Source organism: Rhinatrema bivittatum, chromosome 9 (genome assembly GCF_901001135.1).
Source record: "Rhinatrema bivittatum chromosome 9, aRhiBiv1.1, whole genome shotgun sequence".
NCBI classification, from domain to species: Eukaryota; Metazoa; Chordata; class Amphibia; order Gymnophiona; family Rhinatrematidae; genus Rhinatrema; species Rhinatrema bivittatum.
Window position 1 is genome coordinate 75,036,651 of NC_042623.1, and position 12,621 is coordinate 75,049,271.

The 12,621-nt window shown below is 43.6% G+C and overlaps 1 protein-coding gene across 1 annotated transcript; it reads right to left on the bottom strand.

Annotated features, from left to right (window-relative positions):
• Positions 1-5,084: 5,084 nt before the first annotated feature.
• PIM3 (Pim-3 proto-oncogene, serine/threonine kinase) lies at positions 5,085-10,518 on the bottom strand. Its single transcript, XM_029616500.1, has 6 exons — positions 9,994-10,518; positions 9,399-9,508; positions 9,141-9,191; positions 8,353-8,716; positions 6,886-7,062; positions 5,085-6,710 (listed from the first exon to the last, which is right to left on the bottom strand). Exons 1-6 carry the CDS (start codon positions 10,076-10,078, stop codon positions 6,526-6,528), a joined length of 972 nt encoding a protein of 323 aa, XP_029472360.1. The 5' UTR covers positions 10,079-10,518; the 3' UTR covers positions 5,085-6,525.
• Positions 10,519-12,621: the final 2,103 nt, after the last annotated feature.

Below are 12,621 nucleotides of genomic sequence, written 5' to 3' on the forward strand. Positions count from 1 at the left end.
TATGACGGCGATCGGCGCCATTTTGAGTATTGGTATCGGGCGGCGATTTTGAGTCTCAAAATGGCGCCGATCGCCGTCATAGTGAGGGCAAAGGCGATCGGTGCCATTTTGAGTATTGGTATCAGACGGCCGGCGTGCAAGGAGGTCGCTCCCGGACCCCCGCTGGACTTTTGGCAAGTCTTGTGGGGGTTAGGAGGCCCCAAGCTGGCCAAAAGTCCCTGTGGGTCCAACGGGGGTCCCGGAGCGACCTGCCCATACTATGTCACAAGGGCTACCGGTGTCATTGGTCAGCCCCTGTCACATGGTAGGAGCACAAGATGGCGCCGATGGCCATTAGACAGGGGCTGACCAATGGCACCGGTAGCCCCTGTGACAAAGGCTATCGGCGCCATGATGAAACTAGCACCGAGGGTGTGAGTGAGTTCCCGGACCCCACCGCTGGACCACCAGTGAGTTTTGGTAAGTTTTGGGGGGTCAGGAGGGTAGGGGGTTTAAATTTTTATTTAGGCCGAATAAAACAGAAATCTGTTTAATACGTGGGGAGTCGCGATGCTTTTCGCCTCCCCACGTATTTAACAGATAGCAAAAAATAAGTTGCGGATTACAAATCCGTGGAAAATGGATGCACACCTCTAGTGATCTGTTGGTTAGCTAGCGGGAACATGAGCCAGGTTTTGAGTGAATATCCTCTATCACCAGTAGGAGAGAACACAGAGAAGAGCAGAGTTAGATATCCTTTAGTGTTGGGGAATGAGGTAGTTCCCTGGTCAAGGTTGCTGTCACTCAACCTAGATATGAGGGAAACATAAAGAAGAGGTTATTTGCAGTGTGGTGGTAGTGATAAGTGAATTCCTACCTAGAAGCCAGCCTCCAGTGATGTGCCTTTCCTGGAAGAGGTCATGAATTCCTGACTGCGAGAGAGTATGTAGGCATAGTGACTGGATCACAGAAACCTGGCCATGATGTCCATGATGATACCCTTGGTATCACAGAGCCCTGGTGTCTTTATAGGGACATGAGTGCAATCGATAGCTCCCATGCCAGAGAGGAAGCATGAAATGTGGAAAAAAATCAGTCATTATTTGCTGTGGTTGTTGTCTGCTCCCAGGAAAAGATAAATATAGTGCTGTATTTTCCTGAGAAACACAGCCAGGAACTGCTCAGTAGGTATAGAGATGGCAGATTGGCTTATTGCAACTATGATCCTTAGAGGTATCTGGAAGGTACCTGGCCAAAAATGCCAGGGCGATAGTGACCTTAATGAATACTGGCAAGGCATGGCTTCTGTGAGTGGTAGGTTACAGATCCTATTCTTACGACTGGCATAAGTACAATATGGTTTCTTTGTTGAATATGAACCTGTACAACAACTTGCTCCTCTGATAGATCCAAAAACTGTACCCTAGTCCTGTATACTCTCTGTAAAGGGTAGCTTCTCCTTCTCTTCTGTTCTCTCTCCTCAACCATTGTGCCATGTGTATCCACAAGCCTATTAGAGTAATTTTTAAGTTGGAATCTCCACCACTCCCTCCCCCCCCCCCCCCAGTATAGCCCAGTCTATCCCAGTCATACTCACTCCAATTCCCCAGTATAGCCATGTCCTAATCTGTCCCAATCACCCTTCCTCCCCCAGTATGGTCCATTCTGCCCTAGTCACACTCTCACCCCCTAGTCTGCTGTGTCCACTCACCTGGACAAGGTAGCTCGCCAAACATTAAGTTGAAAACCACCATGAAAGTGTGAACATGGAGTGTAAATTAGCTGTAGTAACCCTAAAATAGCAACTTGTGAGTGTACGTGCAAACCATGCCCCGAGACGTCCCTAAAATTTCCACTTTTTTCATGTATATTTTTACTTATGAAGGTGTATATACATGCGTATGTGGCCCGTTTTGAAAATACAGATTTAACATGGATGCTTCACATATGCACGCACTTACTTACTTATTTATTTATTTAGACACTTTTATAGACCAGTATTCATCAAAACATCATATCGGTTTACATGGAACTAAACAGCAAAAGTACATTAAACAGGGAGTTAAGAACTCGGGGGTATAACTTGTACAGAATTAGCAGAATAAGATATATGCAGTATATACAAGTGTACAGTGATATATACAAGTGTACAGTAATATTCATGTATGAGTAAAGGGGTTAATAATTTGGTGGGTTTAACTATTAAAGTAATTAGGGAAGATGGAGAGAGAATTTTTACACAGGTAACGTTTAAGACGGAATTTTTATACCTACATTCTGATGACCATAGCTAATAAAAGATTCCCATGGTTTATATTTCAGCACCCAATAGCTAAGATTAAATTTGTCAACAAATTAAAATTAGTTATATGTAATACCTTTTAAAGGAACAGTCTTTATGCAATGTGACTAACTTTTGACAGTTATGCTCCCTTCATCAGGTCAGTGCAAAATGAGGTAACAATGGTGATGCCTGAATATTCAAGTAACCCATACTGTGCTTATTTGTATAGCTATTATAGGTCTAATTTGTGATATTTATTAAAGAAATATACTGGAACGATAGCCCAGAGTAATAATCTGCTACTGATAGTTAAACATGAATGCTTTCACACGCCCTAACATTTACCCAAATGTGTGTGGGTTTTCCAAAGCTTAACTTTAACATTCATTGTAAAACTCATATTTTGGATCTCAGCAACACATCTGCCAAATTTGGATTGGATTTTTCAGAAAGTTATATTTCCCTTTCTACCAATAGAGGTCGCTAGACCTCTACAAGTTGAATAGACAGAACCTTCATCTAGTTCATAGACCGAAGCTGATGGGAGACGAGCACTGAATCCATACAACACGGTCTGTGTTTAAAATGTTGCAGCACCCCCCAACCATTAAAAGGTTTTATTCCTGGCCCAGCAAAAGCAGACTGTGCATAATTATTTGTTTGCCGGAAGCGCTGCCTTCAAAGGTTTCCAGCATGTTGTTTTGACCGTATGCTACTAGAAAAATATGATATACAAACTTTTGTTCTGCTGAAATGCTCGTTCATCAAATCTTAAGGTATGCTGGAGACTTAATTTTCTGCAAATGCTATTTATAAAATGTCACAAATTGTAGGACTTAAACACTGATTTGTAAAGTCCAAAAATCACCCCTTCCCCAATGAGTTTTAAATTGAACTTTTTGAAGAAAGTTTACCTGAGGTTCTCAGTTAAGTATGCAACAATAGTTTGAACTAGTTGCCCAAATGATGTTTGTAGTATAAACTAATTAGGGCAGCGATATCAGGCGAAACCAAATGCAGTGGGATCCGTTAATATTTTGTTTCTTTTTCCATTGTTTCTTCCTCCTTAACTTCACCTCAAAGGAGGCAAGAACATGTTTATAGTTAGCCAAAAAAAAGGCCCTTTCAACGTGCCACTATTTCTACTTTCTGAAAAATCTTTTCGGCCAGCGGAATTTCTTGTCAAGTGCTTCTGAAAACCTTCACTCGCCCCCTCCTTTTGGGAGTGCTCGCTCGCAGCCCTAACCTTTAATTTATGGGTGTCCCCTCTGAAGTTCCTTCACAGTAATGGGGCCTAGGAGAACCCCCAAAACAGCCGCTCTTCGGTGTAAACGTCCAAGCTGCTGAAGCTTCCCTGGACGCGAATGGCTGAGGTTTTTGCTGGGAGCCACCCAGGAAGGGTGGACGTCTTGATTCGTAAGCCTTGGGCGGGGGGTGTTGCCTACCATTCTTCCTCCACTTTCCTGCATTTTGCAGCGTGAGGGCATTTAGGATAAACTGCTTCCGTCACACGGAGATAGTGAGGGGCGTTAACAAGGACACCGAGAAGGAACTGCAAGTTCTGGCAGCATTTCAAAAGAACAGAAGCTACCAGCCACAAACCTGCTCTTGCAGTAGCATTTCTTGACTGAGTGCATGTAGTTTTTAGCAGCTCAAAACTAGGGTGGTTTTTTTTTTTAAAGGCAGTCATAAGGCTTAAGAAAAAGCAGACAAACCCCTCTTACCGTATGCTGCTGCTACTGCTGTCAAGCCATTTTTGAAGAGTTCTTCACTGCTTCCCTTTTAATTTCTGCTCGGGACCAAGCTACTTAAAAGTGCTTCTCAATCCCATACTGGCTCCATTATGGATATGGACATTACCCAAGGGAAGGCTGAAGCCAGCATTGCCCCAGCCACACTTGAGCTAAGCACAAGTTTATTATATGTGAGATATACTCCTTTGAGGTAGTTTGTTTTTGAGATGACTATATGAAAGATATAGTAACCAGTGTTCAAGTCTTTTGATTATTATTGCTCACGAAGTTCCAGATTTGCCCTATGTCTATGGCACTGTAGGACAGGAAGCAGCCGTGGCTTGAGTGGTCTTTAACCTACCTCCTAGACCTATAGAACCTACTCTAACTATGGCAGTTGTAGCATAATAGTTTATTGAAATTGATTGATTACTCTTCACTAACTAGTGGAACAGTTTACTATCTATCTATAGGGTTGTCTTTGAAAGGGACAAAGCAGCTACTTAAGCTTTTCAAAAGGTGTGCAGCTTTGATACTAGATGAGCAGGAGAGGTAGTGCTATAATTGAAGAATTGATAGAAGGTATATATCCTTCACCTTACCGAGAACATGATATACTGCTATGCCCCCTTAAAATCTATAGATCAGATGTGACCTATAAACAGCTCAGAGAGTATGAATAAGAGATTTGCATACAAGTGACCCAGTCTACACAAATCTCTCATATGCATATTGCGGCTCTGAAGGACCAGACCTACTGCCCTCTGCTATAGAATATCAATAACCAGAGACATGTAAAGAAAAACCTTGCACCAGATTTTAGGAAGCTTAGTTCTTTATGGTTTGAACAAGACACCCACTAAAATGCAGCACCTTAGATCCTCCAAGCAGTGGTTCTGCTTCTGGTATTGATTTGGTTACATATTTATTAAGTGATTAGATTTCAAAATAACTTTAGTTTTAAATTCTTAAGGCAGCTGTTGCAAAAGGTTTCTCTATAAAGTATACACCCCCCTCCAAAGTCTAATTGAGCAAGTCCTACTTTTCTGAAAAAGAATTAATGCATTATAAATAAGAACACCACCACATACAAAAAAAAGTTTAATTGAAATACTTGTATAAAAATAGCATCTCCATACATTTCACACTTAAAAACTGAAGGAAAAAAATAAAAAAAATCCAAGCTGCATAAATGCAACTAGACCACAAAAACACAGCTATTAAAATAAATTAAGGTGCATGACTCTGCCACTTAACCTCCCAGAGTCCATGCATGGAGACTGTACATTGTCAATAATTTAAAATCCTTCCGAACAGCATTACTTTAAATTCCTGGTACAATGATCATACCAGACACAAAGGCATACTGACTAACAAAAAAAAAAAAAAAAAGTGTTTCTATGTCCCTTAAAATTAGACTTTGTACAACTATTTTCCAGCTTTAAAAAAAAAAAAAAAAAAAAGAAAGTGGGAAAATGTTTTTTGCAAAAGAAAAAAGTGTATGAGAGAAAAAGCAGGAAGTAAACCACTACTTCCCACCAGGAGGAGGAAAGCACAGTGTTGTCTAAAGTCTAATCAAATAAATTAACCAAATAAATAAGAAAAACATGTGAAAGTTTTGTCTAAACACACAATAAATAAAAAAAAACTTGTATAGTCCAAGGAGGAGAAAATCAAATTTACATAAATACATTATACAGGTATGGAAAACAAGTCCTTGACTATTGCATTGATTGTGCATTTAACATGCCCATACATACTTAAGACTCGCAGGTTGACCGGTTGTGGAAGGTTTAAAAAGAGAGATGGGTTAATGGGGGGAGGGGCTTTTGTGCCCAGTGGTAAGAGATGATTAATGAAAAACATGAATGTTCCTGATAAAAAGTAGATAGATATCTGTTCATACTTCTGTGCAGGCTAAAAAGGAAGTATTTTCGAGCAGCAAAGAGGGAGAAATAGGTTGGAGGTTGAGAGGGATGTGTGTGTGAAATGTCTCTTCAAGTATTCCATCACCATAGGATGGGACTACTTCAGTCACTGAGCATGTTCTCCAATACATCATAGGACCTGCTCCCTCCCAGCACTAAGAGTACAAGGGCAGACAAATCCTATAATGAAATGGATCTTCTTTGGACATACGCAGCTCAAAAAAGAAAAGAGTCCCACTGAAGCAGCTTTCAAAAAGGCACTCAAAAGCAAATAAAATCTAGTCCAGGCTCTATGAGAGCAAAAATTCACTATGTATTCAAAGGAGGTCACTGCTTTTCTTAAAATATTAAAAAAAAAAGTCTTCTGCTTAAATACTGGCCTCAACTCTCAAAACACATCAGCACATCCAAAAAAAAAAAAAAGGAAGTCCCAGTCTAGAGCAGACACCAGCAAAAAGGGAAAAGAAATCAAGTCCCTCCTACAAAATGACTTAACTACAGAATAATGAATGCATTTTCAAGCCCCTCCTCTAAAAGTACTGGCAGCAGCACAGTGGTCTTTCTGCTTGTTGCTCCCTCCCATTGTGAGGTCTTCAGCATCTCACAGGCTTTCATTGCTTGAACTTGTGCTAGACACATCAGTGTCAATGGTCCGTAGCCTTATATCACAGTCCTCAGACTTCACCACTTCACATTTGTGCATCCACGGGTGATCAAAAATCTGCTCAAGGGTGGGCCTGTCTGAAGGCCTTGGTGAAAGGCAACATTTGATGAGCTGCTGGCAATCTGAAAGTGAAAACAAGAAGCTATATTTTTACATCTGGGAGGAAGACAGTACTTAAGGGCCTCATTTACTATGCATTTCTCCAAGAGATACAAAATGGAAGAAAAGCTTTAGTAAAGCAGGCCCCAAACTGAGTCTGTTCTTTAAAAAAATAAAAATCACACAACTGGCACTTACCTGGAGAAATCCTCCTCCTGAAGTACAAGCGTCCACGCAGAATCTCTTCATCTTGTTCAAAAGGAATGTCTCCACACACCATATCATACAGCAGCACCCCCAGAGACCACACTGTTGCTGATCTGCCATGGTATCGGTGGTACCGGATCCATTCTGGAGGGCTGTACACTCTTGTACCTAAAATATGGCAAGGGAAAAAAACAAAACAAAAACACCAACATTAAACACAGAGAAACCCCAAACAAAACAAACCAAAAAAAAAAAAACCACACACATTGTTCAAACTATACCAGTGAAAAGCACTGGGTGGAAGCAATGCACTGAATACAATGGCTACTGCTTGTATACTGTGCTGAGCCCTCTTATCAGCAGCTGACTGTTTACAACTGTTCCGCGGCACACGTGGCATCTGCGACGCCAAAAATAGACACAAAGGGGGAGCAGGAGCCTGTGGCGCCCCCCTCCCACTGCTCGCCAAAATCCCGCTGTCTCCGCTCCTTCACCCGCCCAAGCCCCAACAGATGCCACGCGCCCCGCCCTCCACCTTCTCGGCGCGCGTGCCCGTTCCTTGGATACCAAACAAAACCCAGCGCGTGACGCACGGCATCACGTGCCCCCGGCCTCGGGTTTCACAACAAACAGATGTTCAGTGCGGCGACAGAGGGGGGGGGGGAGCAGCCGCTCGGCTTTCTGTTTACATGAAAGCACGTCCACAAGCAACGAGGAAAAAAAATCCTCATCGCGCTTTTTCCACCCCGATACCCCTCGAAATCAAGGAAAAACAAATTGTACTACCCCAGAGTAACCAATCCTTTCCTATATTAGGGACAGTTCTTTAGTTTTGGCTAGTTAAGAGTCATACATAGAAGTCGCTGAAGCCAAGCCAATAGGGGTTGCTGCACCAAAGCATAGCAAAAAGAAACGTGCCGCATGTTAAAAAAAAAAAAGACTGAGGACGCCCTTAAGCGGTACAAATCGGCTAATAAGGCTTATTCCAAATATATAGAAAAATAAAAGTATATAGCCTGGCCAATTGCAGTTTGCCCACTTGTTCCCTTTTGCTGAATCTGCATTGCGGGACTTCCAAATCAACTACATCTACAACCCTCTCGCAAGCTGGAAAATTTTGCAAGAGGTTACAAAAAACCTCTTGGGAATCCTGCTTGAAACCGACTGCCTTCTAGGTAAAGGAGGGGGCGGGGGACGAAAAGGACGAAGCGCTCCCCATGCTCAGGTTGGAAATAAACTGCTGCGTCATTGCAAGGAAGTGCCTTTCCCAAGCAAAAAAAACAATTAACCAAGTAATAACTAAAAAAAAAATAATGTTTGCAGCCATGGCTGGCACAACATTATAAAGCATATAAAAAAATGTAACATCAAGAGGACCCGCAAGTTGTTACATAACCGTGAGAAAGGAGGGTGGGAGCGAGCGAAAGGAGGATGAAGGACATAGGGGCGGGAGCATACCGTCGAAATCAGTGTAGACAGTGTCCTTGAGGATCGCTCCCGAGCCGAAATCTATGAGCCGGAGCTCGCCCGTCCGCAAGTCCACCAGCAGGTTCTCGTCCTTGATGTCCCGGTGCACCACGCCGCAGCTGTAGCAGTGGCGCACCGCCTCCAGCACCTGCCGAAAGAAGCCTCGCGCCGTGTCCTCGTCCAGGGCCCCTTTCTCCGTGATGAAATCAAACAGATCCTTCACCGGCTCCGGCCGCTCCATGATGATCAGATAGCCGTCGGCTCTCTCGTACCAGTCCAGCAGCTTGATCACCCCTCGGAAGCTAGAGCCCACTTTCTTCAGCAGCACGATCTCCAAGGGCACCATCACGCCGTTCTGGAGAACAAGGGAATTAAACAAAGACCGAACGTTATTAGAGAGGCATGAAATATCATGCACACACAAAAAAATTAAAAAAAAAATGCAAGAAGGCGTGGGCTGGTAAAGAAGGCTGCCAGGCACCGTGACATGAGAGGGAAGTCCATAGCGTCTCTGCTGGGTGTCTCCGCTCTTGCCGCAGTTGGGAGGGGAGGGAGGGGAAGAAATCCCGCCAAATTACTCCCAAACATAAACAATAACACGGTGGGATCGAAAGGTGCAGCGTATCGGAAATATTAAAAAAAGAGTCCCAGCACTAGAAACAGTTCCCCCCTTACAAAATTCCACTAACGTATAATAAAGGAGATCCCCTCCCGCCCGAGGGCTTCTAGCCGCTTTCACTGCATTAAGATTAGCTGTAATTTCCCACCATAGTACTTACAATGGTGCCCCACTCAGTGACTCTCTCCTTGGACACATGCTTCACCGCCACCTAAGAGAAGGAAGCGATTTTTAGGAACAAAACACTCAGCCTTCAACATTCCGCTTCTAGAACGCTAGCGGGATTTTCCTCCCGGAATCCCCCCAGCGAGCGCGCGCTTGCCTGGCCTCAAGCGCGCGGCACAGACATCCCCACCCCCGAAACAGACCCCCAAATCAAAGGCAAGGAAGCCATACAAAGCGAGTCCTGAACACTTACCGGCAAGCCGTCAGCGATCCTACTGCCTGCGTACACCGTGCCAAAGCCTCCGCTGCCCAGGACGGAGCCCACCTGGTACACTTTATCGAAAGCTTCTTTCTCCATTTTCACTACAAACCAAAGAAATAATAACAAATTACAAAATAAATAAATAAAAATAAAACTGAAATCGGCGTTGGGTTAGAGGTTGGGGCGATGACATTCTGTTTCTCTCCTTTCCAGTAAAAAAAAAAAAAAACAAAACAAAAAAAAAAGCTATAAAAAGGGAGAGGAGAACCGCCGCTAGCCCATTGAATTTGAGACCGCCTTTGTGATAAATGAAAGACTTCCATTGATCTGCTCTGTTTGTAACTTCGATAACACCCCCACCCAAAAAGCTGAGAACTAACGACAAGAGGGGGGAGGTAGAGGGATACTTTTATAGGATCCAAGTTTTGTAAATGGGGAAAGGGATGAAGAAGAAATTAAAAGCCAGATCCAACACCACTGGATTGGGATACTACCGTCGCTACAATCCATTGCAAACATCACTGCATCTTCATGTTGTGGATACAATTAACCACCACAGAAAACAATAATAAATCCTTTCCCGTACCTGGCTGGAGAATTTTAACGGGTAAATGATCCATGCTGGTTGGGTTGCAAATATGAGCGAGTGAACCAAACTTAGAAAGTAACATCTTTCAGTAATTAAAACAATTTCCGACCACGAATGTCCAATTTCTTCTTGGCCAATTATTCAATTTGCGGCGGCAATGAGCCAGGCAGTGCGGGCGTCTTCCAAACGTGAATCCCACCTGCCCGTCTCTTCTTCCCACCCCCCACAACAGAGCTCACAGTTCTTCTGTCCGAAGAAAATATATATATTTTTTTACTCTAAAAAGACACCTCCAACAGAAATCCAGTTGTAGTATCACAAAATCAGTTTGTTTTAAATAAATAAATATCAAGCAATCGCTGCTGCTGTTGCTGCTGCTCCTCCTCCCGCAACGGCGATATATTGCAGCAATGGAGAAAAAGCGCCCGAAAACGTTGATAATGTGTTTTGCATCAATTCGCTCACAGCCACTATCTCCACACCACGATCCTCTCCCGCAATTCTGTGCTCAATTACTGTCCGGGCTGCCTCTTAACTCTCAATAGCTCCCTGTGAGACCGCGACGAATATCCCTCCGCGGCGGTTCGCTGAGGGAAATACCTCCTCCCCGACCACCCCCACCTTCCAGTTTGATTTCGCCTACCTTAAAACGCACCTCCTAGAAAGGAAGTTCGGGGCTCCCATCTGACAAAAACGTTAACCAAAAATTGTCCCGCAAAGAGCACTGCGAACGAAACGATAAATACAAGGGAACTACTTTCTCGTAGTACGAGACGCGCACTGCTACACTGTCTGATTTTTTTTTTTTTTAGCTTCGCCGCCTTGCTCAAGTTAGCGAGAAGAATCTCTATTTGCATATGTATGTGAGAAAGAGGTTCCAGCCAATCCGGTGCAGGCTGGATGCAAATAAAGATGAAGACCCCAGCCAATGGTTGGGTGGTGGGTTTTTGTAGAAGGGATCCCGGATGAGTTGGGCGGGAATGCCTAGTCGCGCGGGTATTTTTTTTCCCCTCTGTTCCCCTCCCCCTCCTTTCTCTTCTCTCCTTTTATGCAGGCTGTACTGGGAAAGGTCAGCGGAGCTGAAACAGTGTAGGAAAGACTGTGCGGCAGCTGCCACCATACTGTGGCGGGCTCAAGTGTTTGTTGTTTTTTTTTTTTTTTCTCATGTTTTTTCTAAACGCCGTTTCCCCGCCAAAAAAAATAAATAATGGTTTTGGTATTGGTGTGGGGAGGGCGATTCTGTTTTTAAACATGCTTATCTCTCCTGAACTAACACGTCGTTAGGTTACCATAGGCGTCTGCTGTTTAATTAGGATGGTGTGAACGACGTATTTCTTACTATATATCGCATGTATAAAAATGATCCGCGGGAGAAAGTGTGTGGGTGAAAAGAGAGAGGTAAAAAGCACTGCATCGTGTGACAGGCGGGGCTAGGACGAAGCGGGGCTTAGCGATGCAAAGAAGTGCCATGCTCCACTCTTTAACCATCTTTGAACGTGTATGTGCTTGTGGTTTGGGGGGTGCGATCCCTCGCGTGGGCCCTTAGAGGGCGCTCGATTATCGGGGAATTGCCAGGTCTGGGCTTGCAGCCTCTCTGCGAGGTGATATGAGGCCACCATCGGCTGCAGCTCTGCCGCAGTGGTTGCTGCAGGTCAGCTGTTGGTTAAGTTTATGTTTAGGGGGTTAGGGCATTTTTGGCAGCTAATCTCAGAAATAGACTCGAGGTATTCTGTAAGTGTCGTGATTTATAATGCACAAAGAGGGGAAGCCACCTGTCTAAAATACCAGCGTGCCGGTTTAGTTGCAGACATGCTCCGAGTCTCCAGGGGCTTTTAGAGCTCAGGCAGGGATGTTTCTGTACATCGCCTGGTCTTACTAAAGCTTGGACACAATATGCCATTTACTGTGTCCGCTATCAATGAACCACATGGTATTCTCATTTTAACTCTATACCTTTTGTACGAGATCAGTGTTAATTTATATTTCAAAATGGGATTTGATAGATTTGCTTGATAAATGCCTGCCTTTACATGCTACCTCTGTAACCTCATTTGTCTGTAAACTATGCTATTACTGTACATGTCACTTTGTAAACCGTTGTGATCTATAAAAGGAATTATGGCATATAAAATGCAGAAATAAATTAATTTTTAACTTTCTGCTTTTTTTACTTACTAGATTTATTTGATTTTGTAAGGTTTGACATATTGGAAGATAAGCTAGCAGGAAGAAAATAAAACTTGGGCATAGCTGGGATCATTTTCTGCTTGCAAACAAATGAGACTGCCATTTGAGGGTGGGTCTTTCATACACACAAGAAGGTACTGCCTGCCTAAAGATTGAGAAAACCATAAAGAGTGCATATTCATGGTCGCTTGAGACTGAAGAAGCCTATGAAGAAAAACATTGGTAATACCCTTATGTGGCTGAGTAATCACAGAATTTCCTCAGGGGTACTATAAAAGTCATCTCTTACCATGCCACCACACCATGCTTCCCTTAACCAGCTTTATCATGCCACCCAACAGTCTCTCATCCTCCCCCTTCAGCAGCCTCTGCCACACTATCCTCCCCTCCCAGCCTCTCACTTAGCCAAGACTTAATCTCTCCTACCTTGCAGCCTCT